Raw genomic sequence first — 17,482 nt, forward strand, 5'->3', positions numbered from 1 at the left:
GCATGCATGCAATCACACACCCACACAAGCGGTATGTAAATCCGACTTGTCAGGACAGTTTTTAGGCAAATCACAAGTAGTTTATCTGAAGTGCTGTGATTCAATGAAGATGAAGGGACATTGCCCAGAACCAACGTATAGTTGTGTAGATAGAGCACTGCACAACTCTGGGGGTGCCATGTATATCATGGACATCATATACTTACATATATATTACTGCAGTGTGTCAGAATGTGGCAACACAGCCCCTTGTTCCAACAAAATCATATTGTAACAATTTTCTGGCAGTCAGAAAAGTCAGAAGTAAAGTGTTTTGAGGAAGAGAGTTCCTTTTATAATTTGCACAAAGGTGCCATATAAGCTAGTGGCAGCCCTGCCATCACACATTTCTTTGGAAGCTTCTACTCTGGTGGGCAAAGTAATACAAATCATTATCCCAGAAGTCATAATGTGGTCGAGAGCCATAAAAAAAGTATAGTTTGTTTAATTTGCACATTTCATGCATATGAAAATAGAATCCTCCATAAAAGAGGTCCTTGAATATACCTTTCATCTTGAAGCTATCACTAATGCCTGTGTGTGTTATGTTGCTATCCTTTCCATGTGAAGGATAAATAATTTAAGAAATGAAGCAGGTGAGTGACATGGTAGTTGTGCTAGAGAAATGGGGACAGGGATACCCCTTTTGTACATGAGGCTATACTACACTATAGTATATGTTTTCCTTCAGGACTTTGTTTTTTGGACTTGAGGACTATACACATAACTTAGCATTGGCCATATGGGCATTATTGGCTTATCTGCTGTCATGCCTTGGGTTGACACATTTTACACATGTTCTTGTTGTTATTCCACTTTCATCTCCATTTCTTTCTAGAGATAGTCTGCTGTTTTACATGAAATTACATTTGAATAGTCACTGAGAGGAAACGTGTCTGTTTAACTTGGCCTCTTTATTATTTAGTTATTCAAGTATTATATTAGTTTTAGGTGTACAATATAATGATTCAACAATTCTATACATTACTCAGTGCTCATCAAGATAAGTGTGCTCTTGGGGCGCCTGGGTGGCTCAGTCGGTTAAGCGTCCGACTTCGGCTCAGGTCATGATCTCACGGTCCGTGAGTTCGAGCCCCGTGTTGGGCTCTGTGCTGACAGCTCAGAGCCTGGAGCATTCTTTCTGATTCTGTGTCTCCCTCTCTCTCTGCCCCTCCCCCGTTCATGCTCTGTCTCTGTCTCAAAAATAAATAAACGTTAAAAAAAAATTAAAAAAAAAAAGGTAAGTGTGCTCTTAATCCCTTTCACCTATTTCACCCATTCCCCCTACCTGCCTTCCCTCTGGAGACTGCCAGTTTGTTCTCTGTATTTAAGAGTCTGTTTTTTTTAATCTCTCCTTCTTTAAATTTGTTTTTGTTTCGTAAATTCCACAAGTAAGTAAATTCCACAAGTAAGTAAATTCCACAAGTAAATTCCACAAATAATATGGTATTTGTCTTTTTCTGACTAACTTATTTTAGCATTGTACCCTCTAGGTTGTCCCAAATGGCAAGATCTTATTCTTTTTTATGGCTGAGTAATATTCCATTATATGTTCTATATATATGTTACATTTTATATATATATATATATATATATATATATATGTATACACACATATACGTATTCATATATATAACATATATAACATATATGGTGGAATATTACCCAGCCATAAAAATATCTATTCCATTATATATAAATGTGTATATATATGTATGTGTGTGTGTAACTGTATATCATTAATATTATATATATATATATATGTGTGTGTGTGTAACTGTATTTCACCTCTTCTTTATCCATTCATCTATGGATGAACACTTAAGTGCTTCCATAACTTGGCTATTTTCAACCTGATCTTTTTAGATGCAGTAGTATTGTTGATGCAGATAACAGAGAGCTCTTCTAGATGGGCAGGGCAGAAAAGAGAGAATGCAGTTACTGACAGGGAACCAGGTAGAAGAAAACCTACTTTTTTGTACAAGTGGTAAACTCCTGGGTTATTTTTCTTTTTGGGTCCAGATGTGCCAAAATTGGTCATTTTGACTGGATTGCAAAGAAGGATCGCACTGGATATTTTGGTGTTGATGTCATTCTTATGGTTATTAATGCTAGAGCTCTCAACTGTGAGCCTAAGTTGTGAGCTTTGGGGGAAATGATTTGTTCTTAGTAGTTAGGGTAATGAAATTTGCAAATAATGTGTTAAAATTAAATTATGTGGTTATATTATTAAATAAAATCATATAAATATGAGATACAATATTAGATAGCTTATATAATAGAAAGTTTGGACCCCTAGTTCTCTGAAGGAGGTTGTGTTGTTATCTTTATAAGTGTAGCAACTAGGGCTTAGAGAGGTTAATTTCACAGTGCTGGGAAGTGGAGGGAATGGAATTTGAATCCAAGTCTGGCTGACAAGATTCCCACTCATATTTATATTTCCCTGAGCTAAAAAGACAAGGGGTTGTATGTAACCACATCTCTGGACACCGCCATGGGGATGTGTGAATGTCACTGTTTCTGTGTAGGATGACTGACTATTCCAGGCGCCTAGGAGTGAGGAGGTTCCAGGATGTGGGATTCCAGTTTATAAACCGGAAAAGTGCTGGACAAATCAGGCGGAGTTGGTCACCCTACTCCTGTATGCCATGGTAGGGACAAGGTAAGGATCAGGTGGGAACCATTGGATTACTTCATCATCTTTGCTGTCGTTATGTGTATTTCGGATGGTTTGGATGAGAGTGTGGTTTTTCCATTACACTTTTTCAGGATGTAAAGAAAATGTGTAAAGAAATTGCAGGACTGTTTTTTTAGGCAGCTCATTGGCCAGGATCTTCAGAGTCTTTCTAAAAACAGGTGAAGTAGAAGTTATAAATAAATACATAAGTACATAGCCTGCCATGATGGTGGGAAACACACTTATTCCCCTTCAGATCTGGCCACAGTGGTCTCATTTCAGCCAGATATCTCAGTCCTGTTTTGCCCTAAGTTGATGGATTTTAGTAATTTGGTGCTGGGGGGCTGGGGGTGGAGGGTACATACCCTTACCCTATCTTACCCTGATTGGAGGCTGTGTTGCCTCAATTATAGGAGTTTAGAAACTAGAATTTAGTATTTAACAACTATTCACATTATTGTAACTGGAGAAAATAACAATAAATATGCATATTTAAAAATGGAAATTTGTGGGGCACTTGGGTGGCTCAGTGGGTTAAATGTCTGACTCTTGGTTTTGGCTCAGGTCATGATCTTGTGGTTTTGTGAGTTTGGGCACCACATTCGTCCCTGCACTGGCAGCACAGAACCTGCTTGGAATTCTCTCTCTCTCCCTCTCTCTCTCTGCCCCACCCCCAACTCACTCTGTCTCTGTGTCTCTCAAAATACATATATAAACTTAAAAAAAAAAAAAAAAGAAAAAATTAGAAATTTGCTACTTGGAAGTATCTGCTCCCTTATGGAAATCTTTCTGGTTTCATCATCTTTGTGTTGAAGAGCTGCCTGTGGGCCTGGCAGTTGTACAGAGGGAAATTTATCTGGTGCCTTTTTTTGTAAAAAATGAGAATGATTTGTCTTTTTTTTTTTTTTTTTTTTTTTTTTTTGGTGCTCTTTTGCCTTCATTGGAAACTTGGAATTTTTTTAGCTCATTGATAGTTTACCTATCTGGTCACACTTTTTTTTTTTGGTTTATTTTTTTTTCCCCCTTTTTAAACAGTTTGGGTGTGGGGAGGAAATATCTGTGCCTCTTTAGGACATCTGTTGTTTGTTGTTATAGCTGACTTTGGAATGCTGTCCTTGGAACTGCTTTCCGATGTGGAGTATATGTATGCAGTGCTTCATTAACTGATGGTGTGGGAGAAGGGAGCTTTCCTTATAAGACAGCTCCCCAAGTGACCATAGCCTCGCCCTTTATGTGTCAACACTTTCAAAAATGATTAACCACTCTGAGGGAAGTCTTTATAGATTACAGCTATTGGAATACTTCCTGACTTTCTTACACAGAGTGTTCCCAGCAGATTGGAACCTTTTATTCATAGCTCAGGGTCAAGATTAGCAGTGTCTGTTATTACTCTTTCTTGTGAGGGGGTAGGTGCCTTGGGGTGGTCTTGGGAATATAGGGTTATTTGCCTCTCTCCTAAGTGGTCTCAGATTATCTCCTTTGCATGTATATTTTTGGTGTTTTTTTTCTGGTTCTTCCTATGCTGCTAGAGGACATCTATCCCTGTTAACAATGTTGGTGTCTCAAGCACGTGTTTCACATTTCATCTTTTTATTGTTAGTTTGCTGGAGACTGGGAATTAGAATGCCAAGCTTGTTAGAAGTGTGCAGAGTAGGTAGGGTTTAAACAGACTGATCTATGATTAAGTTGAGTGTGTCTTAATGTGTTGAACTTGAATGATCTAAGATAGGACTTCTAGATAATTGTGATGTAAGTGTGTTGTAAGTGTGTTTGACACTGGTGAAATAAAGCTTGTGGAGAATTTGAGTTGAGAACCAGGAAGGATCTTCTGCCTCAGAATGTTAACTTGACTTCACTTCTTTTTTAGTCAAGATAGTGCTGGGAACTCTGAATTCTTTTCTGATATCCTTTCTTTCATCTGGACATGTAACAGAGTTTTATTCATGCTGTTTGGATCTTGCATGTTTATAATGTGAGCCAAAGTACTAGTATTTATGAAATCCCCCTTGTTTTCTTGCTAATGACAGATCCTGAATTTTTTTTATCTTTAGTAACTTCACCTCCTATTTACATCTTTATCCTCAGCCAAGCTGGGTGTAACTAAAAAATAGAAATGGGGGTCACCTGGGTGGCTCAGTTCATTGGGCGTCTGACTTCGGCTCAGGTCATGATCTCACAGCATGAGTTCAAGCCCCGTGTCAGGCTCTGTGCTGACAGCTCAGAGCCTGGATCCTGCTTTGGATTCTGTTGTCTCCTTCTCTCTCTGCTCCTTCCTCCCCAGCTCTCTCTGTCTCTGTGTCTCTCTCTCAAAAATAAATAAACATTAAAAAAATTAAAAAAAAATAGGAATGGTATCATTCCATTCTCATCTCCTGTGAGAAGCCTCATAGCAGATTAAAATTCATATTTCTTAATACCTTGAAAAAGTCAGCTGTGGATAGTGTGTGAGGGTCTGGGAGAAGGTGGTGAAAATTAGAACTTTTAAAGCAATATGTTTTTCTTAGTCTGTTTTATTAGACTGTGAGGGTACATTTTATCAAATTGCCAGCCTGTCTGTTTTGGTCTTATTTGCTTGAAATTAGAATTGCTTTGGATAAGTAGGAAAGTTAAATCATTTATACCAGTTAGGGTTAATATAATAAATTTAAAGCTGTTTTAGTTTTTACATTACAAACTAACAATTCTATATTATTCTGGCCTACTGAAAATTTCTCAAGTTTTTACTTTCTGTGATTATGTAGGGGGCTAGAATAAATATATATGTTAGAAATCTCTTGTATTTCTGAGTCAGTGAGAAAATCAAAAGCTGATTGGATTGACAGTCTAAAAATAAAAATCACTTTGAATTTGGTACTGTCTTGTAATTTACACAAAGCCTAAGAGTGAAAAGTTAAAGGCTCTTCTACCTGAAAGACCATAAGATGAATGGGAATGGGCTAGTGTTGTATTTTTCTTTTTGCTACTGTGATTTTTGTTTGTTTGTTTTGTTCTGCAAATGCCTTTTCTAGTTAGTCTCTGTGTGGGTAGTAATAAGATTAATTCTGTTTTAGGGGGATTAGCTTGTGGCTGTGAAGACATGTAGGGTTAAAACTTCTGTAGCATAAATGTAAGACCAAAGAAGACGTGACAGTCTGTGGAATGTTAACTTCTTACAGGGAATTAGTTAAAACTGTACTTTTATGCAGGAGGTCCCTCTTACACGAAGATGTTCATATTGGGATCCAATTAGGACCAAAATTTGTATAAATAATGAGTAAAGTTAGTAAGTTTAGTTTGGACTTTGATCTTACAAATGGAATTAGTTAAATGAAATTTTGTATCTCACATTTGACAAAATGTATGTGCCATGTATTAAGAAATATTTAGAACAAAGAATGAAATCCAAATATCAATTTTGATTTAGTATGAAATTTTTCTGATCAGATTGACAGCTAGCATGATGCAATGTTTGTCAGTCAGTGTTTGACCTTCATGCTACCATTAAAAAAAAAAGTCATTTTCCCAAAAGTAAATTAGAGAGCTTCTTCACATTTCCCAGCAGCCTCTTTAATCTGTTGTTATTCAGGTAATTTTCTTTTGAAGTTCCTATCCTGCCATCATCCTCCTTAATCATCCCACCTCAACAGATTGTCACTGTTGGTAGTTCTGTCTGAGATTCATTGGTTGCCCACCACCTTGCTTTCACTGAGTGCAAGATATGTGCCAGATACTGTGCTGGGTGGTGGGATGATGTGGCCACAGCCTTTTTAGTCTTACAGTAGGGACTTGAAGAGTAGTAATACCAAACATGGTCTACAAAACCTGCAAAGAATGATCAATTTCCATTAAGTGTTAGGAACCCCTATAGGAAGTGGCATTTTAAAGGGGACAGATGTCAGGAGATGAAATGGGATGGGGTAGCAAGTCAAGCAAAAGCTCAAGGGTAGGAACGCACAGGGAAAGTTCAGAGGGCAGTGAGTTGTGTAATTTGGCCAGGACGTAGCAAAGGCACAGAGGATCAGAGACATTTTGGGATGAGAGGTAGGTGAGGCTTCCCTAGTCTTTACTGACTGCCTACCAGGCACTGTAGATACAACTGTTCATAATATAGACATTGTTGATTCTTATGGAAAACAACAGGTTGCACATAGTTAAATCATTTCATTTACTAAAAAAGGCAGGGAGTGTTTAACAGAGTTTCTTAACTTAGAGGAGGCAAAGAAGGCCTCTCTGGATCAGTGGTGTATAAGCTGAGACTTGAAGGATCAAAAGAAATTCAAGGAGGGGTGGGGAAGGAAGGGTGGGAATGAATTGGAGGCAAATAGCATAGTTTAGTCAAGTCTGGAGGCAACAGGGAGCTGAGTCCATAGCATTGGAAACAAGGAAAGTCTAGAGCTGTGCTGTCCAATGTGGTAGCCATAGTTAGATGTTACTTTGAGCACTTGAAATGTGGCTATTGCAATCAAGGGACTGAGTTAACCTCCCCATGCTGGTCTAGAATACCTATAACAGAGGGAGAGAAGTTTTCATGGGACTGAAGAGGACCATTGGAGAGTGAGTTTGTGAAATATGGTAAACTATGGTGAACAGTCAAGACTTTATTCTAGAATGGTAGAGAACCACTAAAAGATCTTATGAAGGGGTGAGCCATAATCAGATTGGCATTCTGCAGTTGGCCTGTGAATAGGATGCTACTGCTGGATTTGAGCAAGGAAGGGGTAGTCATAAAGTTGTACCTAAGGAGGATTGATCTGGAGTAGGGTATGGAATAGACTGGATAGGGGATGGAGGGAGGTGGAGAGGCCAGAGGGGGTAGAGGTAGAGCATAGTGGTTTATAATGTAGGCTCTGGAGTCTGATTGCCAGAGCCAAATTCTGGGTTGGCCATCTTCAATTTGCTTGGAGGAAGGATGTTTCAACTTTGTGAGCAGTGCTTGGTCCTGGAACTGGCCTGACTTACGCAGCTACAGGACAAGTGGAAGGGGGGTTATTTGAGCTTGCAGTCACGTCTCTGGGGGCCATTGTGAGTTGCCATTCTGGGAGTGGGGCACAGGGACTATGTCCTCATGTTTTTTGTTTCACTTGGTGCAGAAATTAAGGTCCCTTGATGACATCTCATTCAATCTTCTTTGACCTTATTTGGTAAGCTTTTCACTAAACTTTTATGGAAAGTCTGTTATTCTCATCTGCTTCCCATAAGAAAGTGTTTGGCAGTGGCAGCGAGTCCCAAGACTTACTGGAGAGGAGTGGTTTCCTGAAGGTCCCCCACAACATTCTCATACAGCTTGCTTTCCCCAGTTGCAGACCAAGCAGACTGATGGAGCAGATTTGCTTTCTCTTTGGAGCATTCTGAGAGGTGTGGCTAGGAAGGTGGAATGAGAATTGGAGCAGGCAGCATATGTGGAAATTAACACTGTAGATGCAAAAAACCCTAGCTAGCACTATTAGAAAAGGAGGCATTACTGAAAGGACAGCTTGTGGAATCCAAGTGCTGGATACAGTAGTCCTGAGGAAGAGCTGGAGAGGGGAACCCTAGGATTGCCAGGATGTTTCAGTTCTTCTGACTACGGGCATTACCTGTGCTGCATCTTGCTCCATGTGGTCACCTCAGCCAGCCCTGAGCTCTTGAATTTACCTTTCATAGATCCAGCTGGAACCTGGGAGAGAGCCCAGCTTCGGTCAGTTTTCACCCTTGCTCTAGGCCGGCCTGATTTGCTAGGAATGACCTTGTGGAACAAATATAGCTCCAGGGCCTCCCTTGCCATGATGCTTAGGGCAGAAGTTCCGCTTGGTTGTTGTCAGAATGGTGTTCACTATGGTATCATATATAATAAATATACAATATAAATACATATATAAATATTAATTTCCTAAGCCGTATCTGAGATATTATATCAAAAATTAGTCTAAAACCCACTTTTTCTCCTTATACTTTTACATCCTCAGCCACTCTGGTATAATGCTTATTTACAAGAAAACTCTTGGGGTGCCTGAGTGGCTCAGTCAGTCGGTTGAGCATCTGACTCTTGATTTCGATTCAGGTCATGATCTCATGGCTTTGGGAGATGGAGCCTTGTGTCGGGCTTTGCACTGACAGTGCAGAGCCTGCTTGGGATTCTCTCTCTCCCTTTCTCTCTGTGCCTCCTCACTCTGTTTCTTCTCAGAATAAATAAATAAACTTAAAAAAAAAGAAAACTCTTTTGATTTTGCCTTGTTTTTTTATAATATCAGCTATTTATACATATGAGTGGAAGGGTAAAACCTAATTTTATATGATACTTCAATGATCTACATCTTTTTGGGGAGGAGGAATTAGAGCGAATGTCTTACAGGAATTAAAATTCACTGTGTATGAAAGATCACATTTGAGATGATCATGATTTATAGAGTAAAATATAGGTTTAAGGTCCTCAACAGCTACTTGGTAAATGAAAGAGACAGAATTTTTGTGTTTTAACAACTTTGGTAAATATTGTACGTAAAATGAAAATAAATCAAAGTTCAAGTTGTACAAGGTAGAGTTTCTGGTGATTTCTGTGATATATTCCACTTTTCTATCTTGAATATCACGTTGAATCAAGAGGCAATAAAAATATAGGTCTCTAGTTTAGTTTATGGTTGGTAAACTACAGCCCATGGGCCAAATCTAGCTTGTCACTTGGTTTTTTAGATAAAGTTTTATCAGAGGACTGGCATGCTGATTTGTTTACATATTGTCTCTGGCCACTTTTACGCTACAATAGCAGAGTTGAATAATTGCAACAAGAGACCATTTATGGCCTGCAAAGCAGAAAATGTGTGTTATCTGGCTCTTTACAGAAGAAGTTTGCTGATCCCTGGTTTAGGTCATCTGAGGCAGTGACTTTTAAAGTGGCACTGAGGGGTCCTAGAACCCTGTGAGACAGGCCGAATCAGCCAAGGGTGATACCTAGCAGGGCAAGCCATCTGGGCCCCTAGTCCTATTTCATCTAGAGTAGTTTGACTCTGTTGGGCTTCTGTGTAAGAAGTGATATGAATAAAGAAAGGATTGTCTTGCTTCAAAAATGCCATCAAAGCTACTGATCTCAAAGCACAGGAAGGCGTTCAGAACAGAGAGAGGGTCTCTCTCAGATTGTCTAATTATCTTATTGTGAACAAAGTGATTGCCTTGGCTTGACATAATGTCTCCAATGTAGAAAAAAAAATCCTTGACAGGAATTTGGCTGCTGAGGTGGACCTCTGTAATTACTGACTTGTTGGAAATTGCTTTTCAGTCTCTGGCAGGCTGATTTCCCTTTTTACAGGCAGAGATGCTGAACTTCTTTCTGTGCTGCAGTCAGATTTTAAAAGACTGCTCTGTGACTAGAGTTGATGAAGGGGTGAAGTTCATACTCACAAGGCAATGGCTGAAAGTAAAATGTGCCAAATCCTGGACTTTGGTTCTAATTCTTAAAGCATCAACACATTAATCTGGCCTTGAACCTGATGCCATGGAAAATGGCCTTTAACATAGCTAATTTCCTCAAGTGTTTCTATTTTTGTAACTTAGGGGAAAATCTAAATGTGAATTGCAAGAGTTACTCAGGGTGAGAAATGGAGCCTTGGGATTGGGCAACAAGGATAAGGCCATTTGGTTTAGTTTAGGTTAAGCCATATAAACTGCAGATGGTTATCAAGCTTGCCATGCCTGATGAAGATTTTAACTATGATGCATTACGGTATATGATATGCCAAAAGAATTGCAAAGTCTTGCCAATTTATATGGGCAGAGACTTGGGGCATATGTTTGCAAATGAATTTGCAGGGTGTTAGATCAGGAGGGTGGAATTTATTGTTGGAACAAACACAATTTATACATATGGATGCAGTGACCAGAGGTCATCTAGAAGGGAAAATCTAGAAAGGGTGATGGGGATTGGGTAGCACTTGCTTCATCCCAGAAGTTTACATACATTATCTCATTTAATCCTCACAGTGTCCCTGTGAGATGGCTGTTATTATCCATATTTTACAGATAGGGTAACCATTAATTAAGTACTTCTCAAGGTCATGCAGCTAATAAGTACTTAAGCATATTTGCCCAATGTTTTTCTAGGGGGATGTGATTGGAGTTGGAAAGTGAGTGAGTGTCTGAGAAGAGCTCCCCTGCACCCAGCCCCATTTCATGTGAGGGAAAGGAGAAGTAGATATGGTCTCTTTAGATCCAGAAATCTCTGAATATAATTCAGGAGGAATCTAAAGCAGTGGGGGAACTTAGCTTGTTTCCCAGAGCAGGCTGGGGAGACTAGGTGATGCATATTCAACTGGCTTTGTGAGTGGAGAAGTGGCAATGGCTGAAGACAGCCATATAAGACCCAAGCTCCAATGTGGTATGGAAAAAGAAGCAGTGAGGCTCTTAGCTGTCACAGGAAGCTGTGGTAGATGCTGAGAGGGTTGGAAGACTGGGGAGTCATGGGGCAGGGCCAAGAAAGACTCAGAGTGCGTGGATCTTGTTGAAGTCCATGGTGGGTGCTGCAGTCAGCAGTAGTTGACCTCAGAGGTCAACACCCAAATCCAGGTGGCACCAGTTACTCAGACACTACCTGTAGATGGCAAATATGCCCCAGGGGATGCTTTACCATTTAGGAATTTAGGGGTAGATGAGAAGGTGGGGAAAGAAGAGAATCTCAAAAGACTGATGTTTAAGTAGTGGTGACTGAGTTACTTCTAATTGCCCAGGTTATGTTGTTGTACCTTTGTTCTTTACCACGGGGTTAGAATTAGGAATTTGGAGGCTACAATGAAATTAAGGTATAGAGATATAACATTTTTTGGTACATCACATATAAAGTTATATTTTGCACATTTCTCTTAATTGCTGATAATTTTTAACCAGAATCAGCTAAATTAATTATGCTATTTTTTTTCACATTAGTGACTAAGCTATAGTTTGAATATGAATGGTTTGAAACCATGTTCACTTATATTATTTCACTTAATTTGGGAGGCATGTACAATTGTTTAATATTATGAGGCAGGGTACCATTATTATTTTTTACAAATGTTTTATTTATTTTAATGAGGCTGGTACAGACAATGTCCATTTAAAACACATATCCCCGGTCAAAAAGTACAAATAAAATAAAAAAGAGTAGTGTTCTGTTGAGTACACTTCTGCATGAATAACTTTATTAATTGTTAATGAAAATTAGAATATTTCTGAGATCTTCTTTAAAAAATGTTTTAAAAAAATGTTTTATTTATTTTTGAGCGGAGTAGAGGAGAAGCAGAGAAAGAGGGAGACACAGAATCCGAAGCAGGCTCCAGGCTCTGAGCTGTCAGCACAGAGCCCAGTGCGGAGCTCAAACTCATGAACTGTGAGATCATGACCCGAGTCGAAGTCAGACACTTAGCCAACTGAGCCACCCAGGCACCCCTCTGAGATCTTCTAATAAGACTTTTCTTGTATCTTAAAACACTTTCTTTTCAGTGAAACCATCTTTGAGTTAGTCATTACCCTCGCCATCTCTGTCATCTTGATGCCAGCATGGTATTTCTCTTCTTTTGGTCCAGACCCTCAAATTAAAAGTAGCTTCAAGTTAAGGAAAGGTCATTTTTCCACAGTTCACTTCTCTGAAAAACTTTCATCTCCCACTGAAAATCATAGTCCAGGAGTGAAGCAATCACAAGTTAGAACTTCAGGGCCAACTGGAAAGTCTTTGTGAACACTCGCATTGGTCAATCTTATTTATCATAAGACTGAAAAAGCACAGCCTGGGAAAAGTGGGCCCTCTATGCATGCATGTAATTTTTAAAAAGGAGAGGGCTATATGAAGGGGGCTGAGGTTTGATCACCAAAAATCAGCACAATGAAAACAGGTGGTAATGAATAATGGGCACTAGAATTCAAATTAGCAGATGTTTTAAAGAGATGGGGTGCCAGTTTTCAATTTCATTTTGAACACCACGTTACAAAAGAACTAATTTTAAAAATAGAAAAGGATTGAGGGTAAAGAAAAAAAAGAAGAATATATAAATCATTGAATCATTGATCATTGTTCCTGATAAACTTCAATCACATCTTCCTTCATTCCAATTTCTTTTGGAGTGTAATTATCAGCACTTCTCTGATCTTCAAAGAGAAACCTGAGTGAATTCATTGGAACACTCTGTCTTTGGCAGTGTGATGTTTTGAGTTTATTGAGGTGTGTTGTCATTTTCACTTTGAACTGAATCTCACTGCTATCCTGTCCAATGACTTTCAGTTTAATGTGTTCTCCTACCTTCTTATCCCACAAGTCCTCAGTTGAAGGTTTTGGCTCCTGGTCAGACATGATGATGGTGGCTTCATCCAGGGTCTCCGTACAGTAGCGCCCTCAGGTAGGCAGAACCTCGCTCCAGGGTTTACAAATCCATCCCTCTTCCCCACCGCACAATACCGCGGCTCTGCAAGGTACCATTATTATCCCACATTTTACAGTTAAGGAAACCGAGGCTCAGAGTAATTAGCTTACTTGGCCAAGGTCACACAACTGGTCAATGAATGATGCTGAAATTATTGATTCAACATCCACTTTGAATTATCAGAACCTGGCATGGGACCTGACACATAATAAGAGCACAATAAATATTTGAATGAATGAATGATGGCTCAATTGTGTGGCAGTGTCAGTAGGCTAGTTAGTAGGTTAGGAATCCTCTTGTGAGCAAGGTAAGGAAAAAAAATAATCAGAGCTGGATCCTCCTCTAGGTGAATTAGCTGTCCCTGATGTGCTATGCATTCTAATTTATAGCTAAACCTTTGGAAATACTCGTGGGTCCTGTCAGAAAATACATGGAAAGCAAAAGAGTTTTAGAAGTGAAAAAAAAATGTTTTGTGGTTTAGAGACTCCTGAGGAAAGTTAACTCTTGGGCTGAGTATAGTATGGGGGGAGTATGTCAAGGGCCAAGAAAGTATTTCATATCAGTTCATGCCTCTTAGAGTTGCTTTACAACATCTCATCATGTTGCTGTAATCCATGAGCAGAATAAAAGTGGACAGCCTTCCAGGGCAGATGTAAAGAAATTATAGCTAGTTCTCTAGTGCAAAGTAGTGCCAATTTCAAGTTTGGGTACCAGGCCTCTCCCAACCTGTCCAGCCCGACAGTACTTTTGTTTATTTCCACTTTGCATGTGGCTTTCTGTTAATCTGATTAAAGTACCAGTTCTGTGTATAGGTGTTATATTTCTGGTTAGCACTTTGAGGTTGGGGTCCTAATTGAGAGCTTTTTTTTCACCTTCTGGAAGTACAAGTCCTTTTGAAAACTTATGGTTTTGGAGTTTTGGGACTCTTTAGAATTTGATTTTCATGTATGGGAGGAGGTTCTTTACATTAAAGTCTGAGTGTGTGTGCAAACAAGTGAGCATTTCCTGAACCTTCCAAATGCTGTGCATGTTTGACCTGGACTATACTGAGAGTGGTCTGCACACCTATGCTTAATCTCTCACGCCTCCCACTTATAACTGAGGGATCTGAGTCTCATATTTGGTGTAAATTATTAGGACAACCACATTGGGGGAAAAGTTTGTCAACGTAAATGAGTCTGTAATCAAATACCTGGATACCTCTGGAATCTATCCTTTAGAGATAATTTTTAGTGCAGAAAAAGTTTTATGCCCAAAGGTTGGCATAAATTGAGAGCAATTTCCCCTTTTTTAAAATAAAAAGTTTTTTTTTAAATAAGAGAAAACTTTTAAATAAGATAAAACTTAATAGTTTCCAAATATAAAACTAGCAATGATGTTATATAACCACCAAAATGATTTAAAAAGTACCGAACAAGGTACTTTATTACTTACGATTAATCTTCATTCAAGTTATTATTATCCCATTATTTCAGTCTTGAGGGAAGGGAATAGGCTGTGGAGTTAGAGCTTGTGAACACATAATTCCTTCTTAGAATAACCAGCTTGTAAGGTACAGCCGTGACAAACACTGAAACTGGTGAACAGAGTACTCAGAAAGAAGCCATGAGGCTGACACTTCATAGGTTCCTTGGGATGCCCATAAACACAGCACCCATAATTATTTTTTGTTGTTGAAATAAAAAAAAATTTTTTAGAAATCTTTATTTATTTTTGAGAGAGAGAGAGAGAGAGAGAGAGAGAGAGAGAGAATGAGAATGAGCAGGGGAGGGGCAGAGAGAGAGGGAGACACAGAATCCAAAGCAGGCTCCAGGCTCTGAGCTGTCAGCACAGAGCCCGACACAGGGCTTGAACCCATGAACTGCAAGATCATGACCTGAGCAGAAGTTGGATGCTTAACCGACTGAGCCACCCAGGCGCCCCTGTTGTTGAAATTTTAAATTTTTTTACAAATGAAAATATATTTTAGTTATTTCAGGATAATTTGTAGCAAAAAGCCTTGGAAGATGCTTTTGTAATCTGTTGCTATTATCCTATATAATATTTGCTATATTTGGGGGATGGGAGGTTTGTAAGGCCTGCCTTTCTTTGAGCTTATTTTTTTTAGCCTATAATTCTTTCGATCCCCACTATCACTACTAGGTATTATGAATGTCCTTCAGGCTTACATTCAAATGAGACATATATGGGAGACATCAGACATAACTTTTACACACTCTTAAATTGTTTCTGCAAAAATATATCTTTAAAAATAATAAAATTTATAGAAATGAACTATTACCCATGTTGATATATAACATTAAGATCAATCCAAAGCCTGATTTAAAAAATAATAACCATCAGAACGTGAAAGGAGAACATTCTTTTAGGTTTTTAAGTCAATGTATAATATTGTATAAGTGCAATAGGGTATCATTCCAGACTGGTAGGTGCTTAAAATGAAACTTTCAGACCTTCCACAATAGGGTTTTAATGCTAGAGTAGAAGGGCAGAGGAAAGTATCCTGTAGCCCACCTCCTTTAGGTTACTTCTGCTCACCCCTCAGGTTACAAAGACAGACTTGTAGGCTTGCCAGACTGTAGGCAATACTGGGAACCAGGACAAGTCACTCAAATAGCTGGAAACCTCATGCGTAAACTGTGGAGGCAGGAGTTGGATTAGATCAGCATTTCCTAAACATTGTTTTGAGAAATTCCAGTGTTCTGTGAGGAGTTCAGAGGCATCCACAAGTAAAGAGTTTCCCTGATCAAATATATGTGAGAAATGCCATATCCCTCTTTGGAGATTCCCAGTGTATGTGAGTGAGCATATTCTAGGCTGTGAGATATTCTGTAGTAAAGACATACTGTCCAGTGTTTCACCCAGCATTACTTAAATGTATTTGATGACAGAATCCTGTTAACAAGGAACATATTTTGGGAAACACTGAACTAAGTTTTTTTCCAAGCTCCAAGATTCTGGGATTTTAAACATGCCATCCAAAGGTTGCTTAGCAACATGACAGCCACCTGATTTTCCCACTAGATGGCACCCTTGAATGAGATTTACTTTTTATTTTTGACTTGTTTCTCTTTAGACCTTTTTGGACATCGTTTTCCCTATGTACCAGGAGAGTGCAGATCAGATATGAAATTGATGTTAAAGCCATTATGGTAACATTTTACAAGTTATTTAAAATAAAACAGTGTGTCAACCGTAGGGATAAATAACAACCGAGACTGAAATATGATTTTTTTCTCACTGGAGCAAATAACTTTGTAAAAAAATATGATTTGAACAATACTGATACGTCTTATTTTTCACATTTTAAATCAGACTTTAGCCAGACAAAGTTTAGTTGAACATTTGCATTGTTTTACTGATCAACTTGAAATGTTGATCTGTGAGGCTGCCAGGGAATCTAGTGGCAGTTGGGAACTTTCTTTAGTTTCTATGATGGGTTAAAAAAAAAAAAGTGTCTTCAGCTGTAACACATGTGTATATTTTGTTAGAGATCACTGAAATATTATTGTGTTTAGGTGGCATTTCATCGTCAGAAGGTCTGACTCTCTAGGCAGGCTGTGGTAAGTGGTCTCTTAAAGTCTCCTTCATGTTCTAATAAATTTTTGATTGGTTCTTTATTAAGAATAATTTGCTATTAGGCATTAAGATTTTGCTGGTCTGTGGGTTAGTCAGTCTGTCTTTCACTGGGTCTCACTGTTGTAAGCTTAAGCACATTAGCATCCCCCCCCCCCCCCTTCCCTGGAGTTCATGGAATTTCACACGTTGGTTTAAGTGTGCCCAGGAGTTTTGGAAAATGAAGGCAACTTTACTTAGTCATGCTTCAAGTTTGTTCAACTGAAGGATGTTTACCTATTAGAAATGTGTGCCTTTTTAATGATGGAAAGGGAGCTTTTAAAAGTATAATGAGGAGGCTTCCTGAACAGCTTCCTGAATTACCTGAAATATGTGTGTATATTTGGGGTGGAGGTGACAAGCCAAATTCTGTGACTGGAGTCTCATCTCTCTCTTCCAACGCAACCTTTTGAAGGTGGACTCTTTGTAAGTCCTCTTAGGTCTTATTCCAGTGAAAGATTCTTTCTGAACCCCAAATAGCACCCTGAGGACATTAAAATTCTTTTACTTCCTAAAGGTAAGTTGTCTGAATTGTGATTTTCTTAGCATTACTATCAGATTTGCTACCATCTCATGCTTCATGTTTTGTGTTTTCTCTTAGCTTTTTCCTCTACAACATTCAGCATGGCACAGGCCCTAGTTTTGAAGTTATCTTTGGGCCTTGGATTTTTAGCATAGTTTGTGTGTTGCACTCTTATTTTGTTAGAGCATTTGTTTGAGAAATTTGATGCAGATTTTGTGAGTGTGGTTTATAATGGAAATGTCGGTTAAAACACATAATGATAACCTAGTCAGTATGTATTGAGTGCTT

At 38.8% G+C, this 17,482-nt stretch overlaps 2 protein-coding genes across 18 annotated transcripts in view; one reads left to right on the forward strand and one right to left on the reverse strand.

The window, feature by feature from the left end:
• ERC2 (ELKS/RAB6-interacting/CAST family member 2) overlaps positions 1–17,482 on the forward strand; it is a 939,781-nt gene that overhangs the window by 192,959 nt on the left and 729,340 nt on the right. The window lies entirely within an intron of this gene.
• On the reverse strand, positions 12,043–13,786 carry LOC121016828 (small ubiquitin-related modifier 1-like). Its single transcript, XM_040454757.1, has one exon. The coding sequence runs from the start codon at positions 12,984–12,986 to the stop codon at positions 12,705–12,707; it is 282 nt and encodes a 93-aa protein (XP_040310691.1). The 5' UTR covers positions 12,987–13,786; the 3' UTR covers positions 12,043–12,704.

Source organism: Herpailurus yagouaroundi, unplaced genomic scaffold (genome assembly GCF_014898765.1).
Source record: "Herpailurus yagouaroundi ecotype Mexico unplaced genomic scaffold, PumYag 213, whole genome shotgun sequence".
In the NCBI taxonomy this organism is placed as follows: Eukaryota; Metazoa; Chordata; class Mammalia; order Carnivora; family Felidae; genus Herpailurus; species Herpailurus yagouaroundi.

Bases quoted from the DNA above. Each gene is read 5' to 3' on its own strand.
- LOC121016828 (XM_040454757.1), bottom strand. From the start codon at position 12,986: ATGTCTGACCAGGAGCCAAAACCTTCAACTGAGGACTTGTGGGATAAG.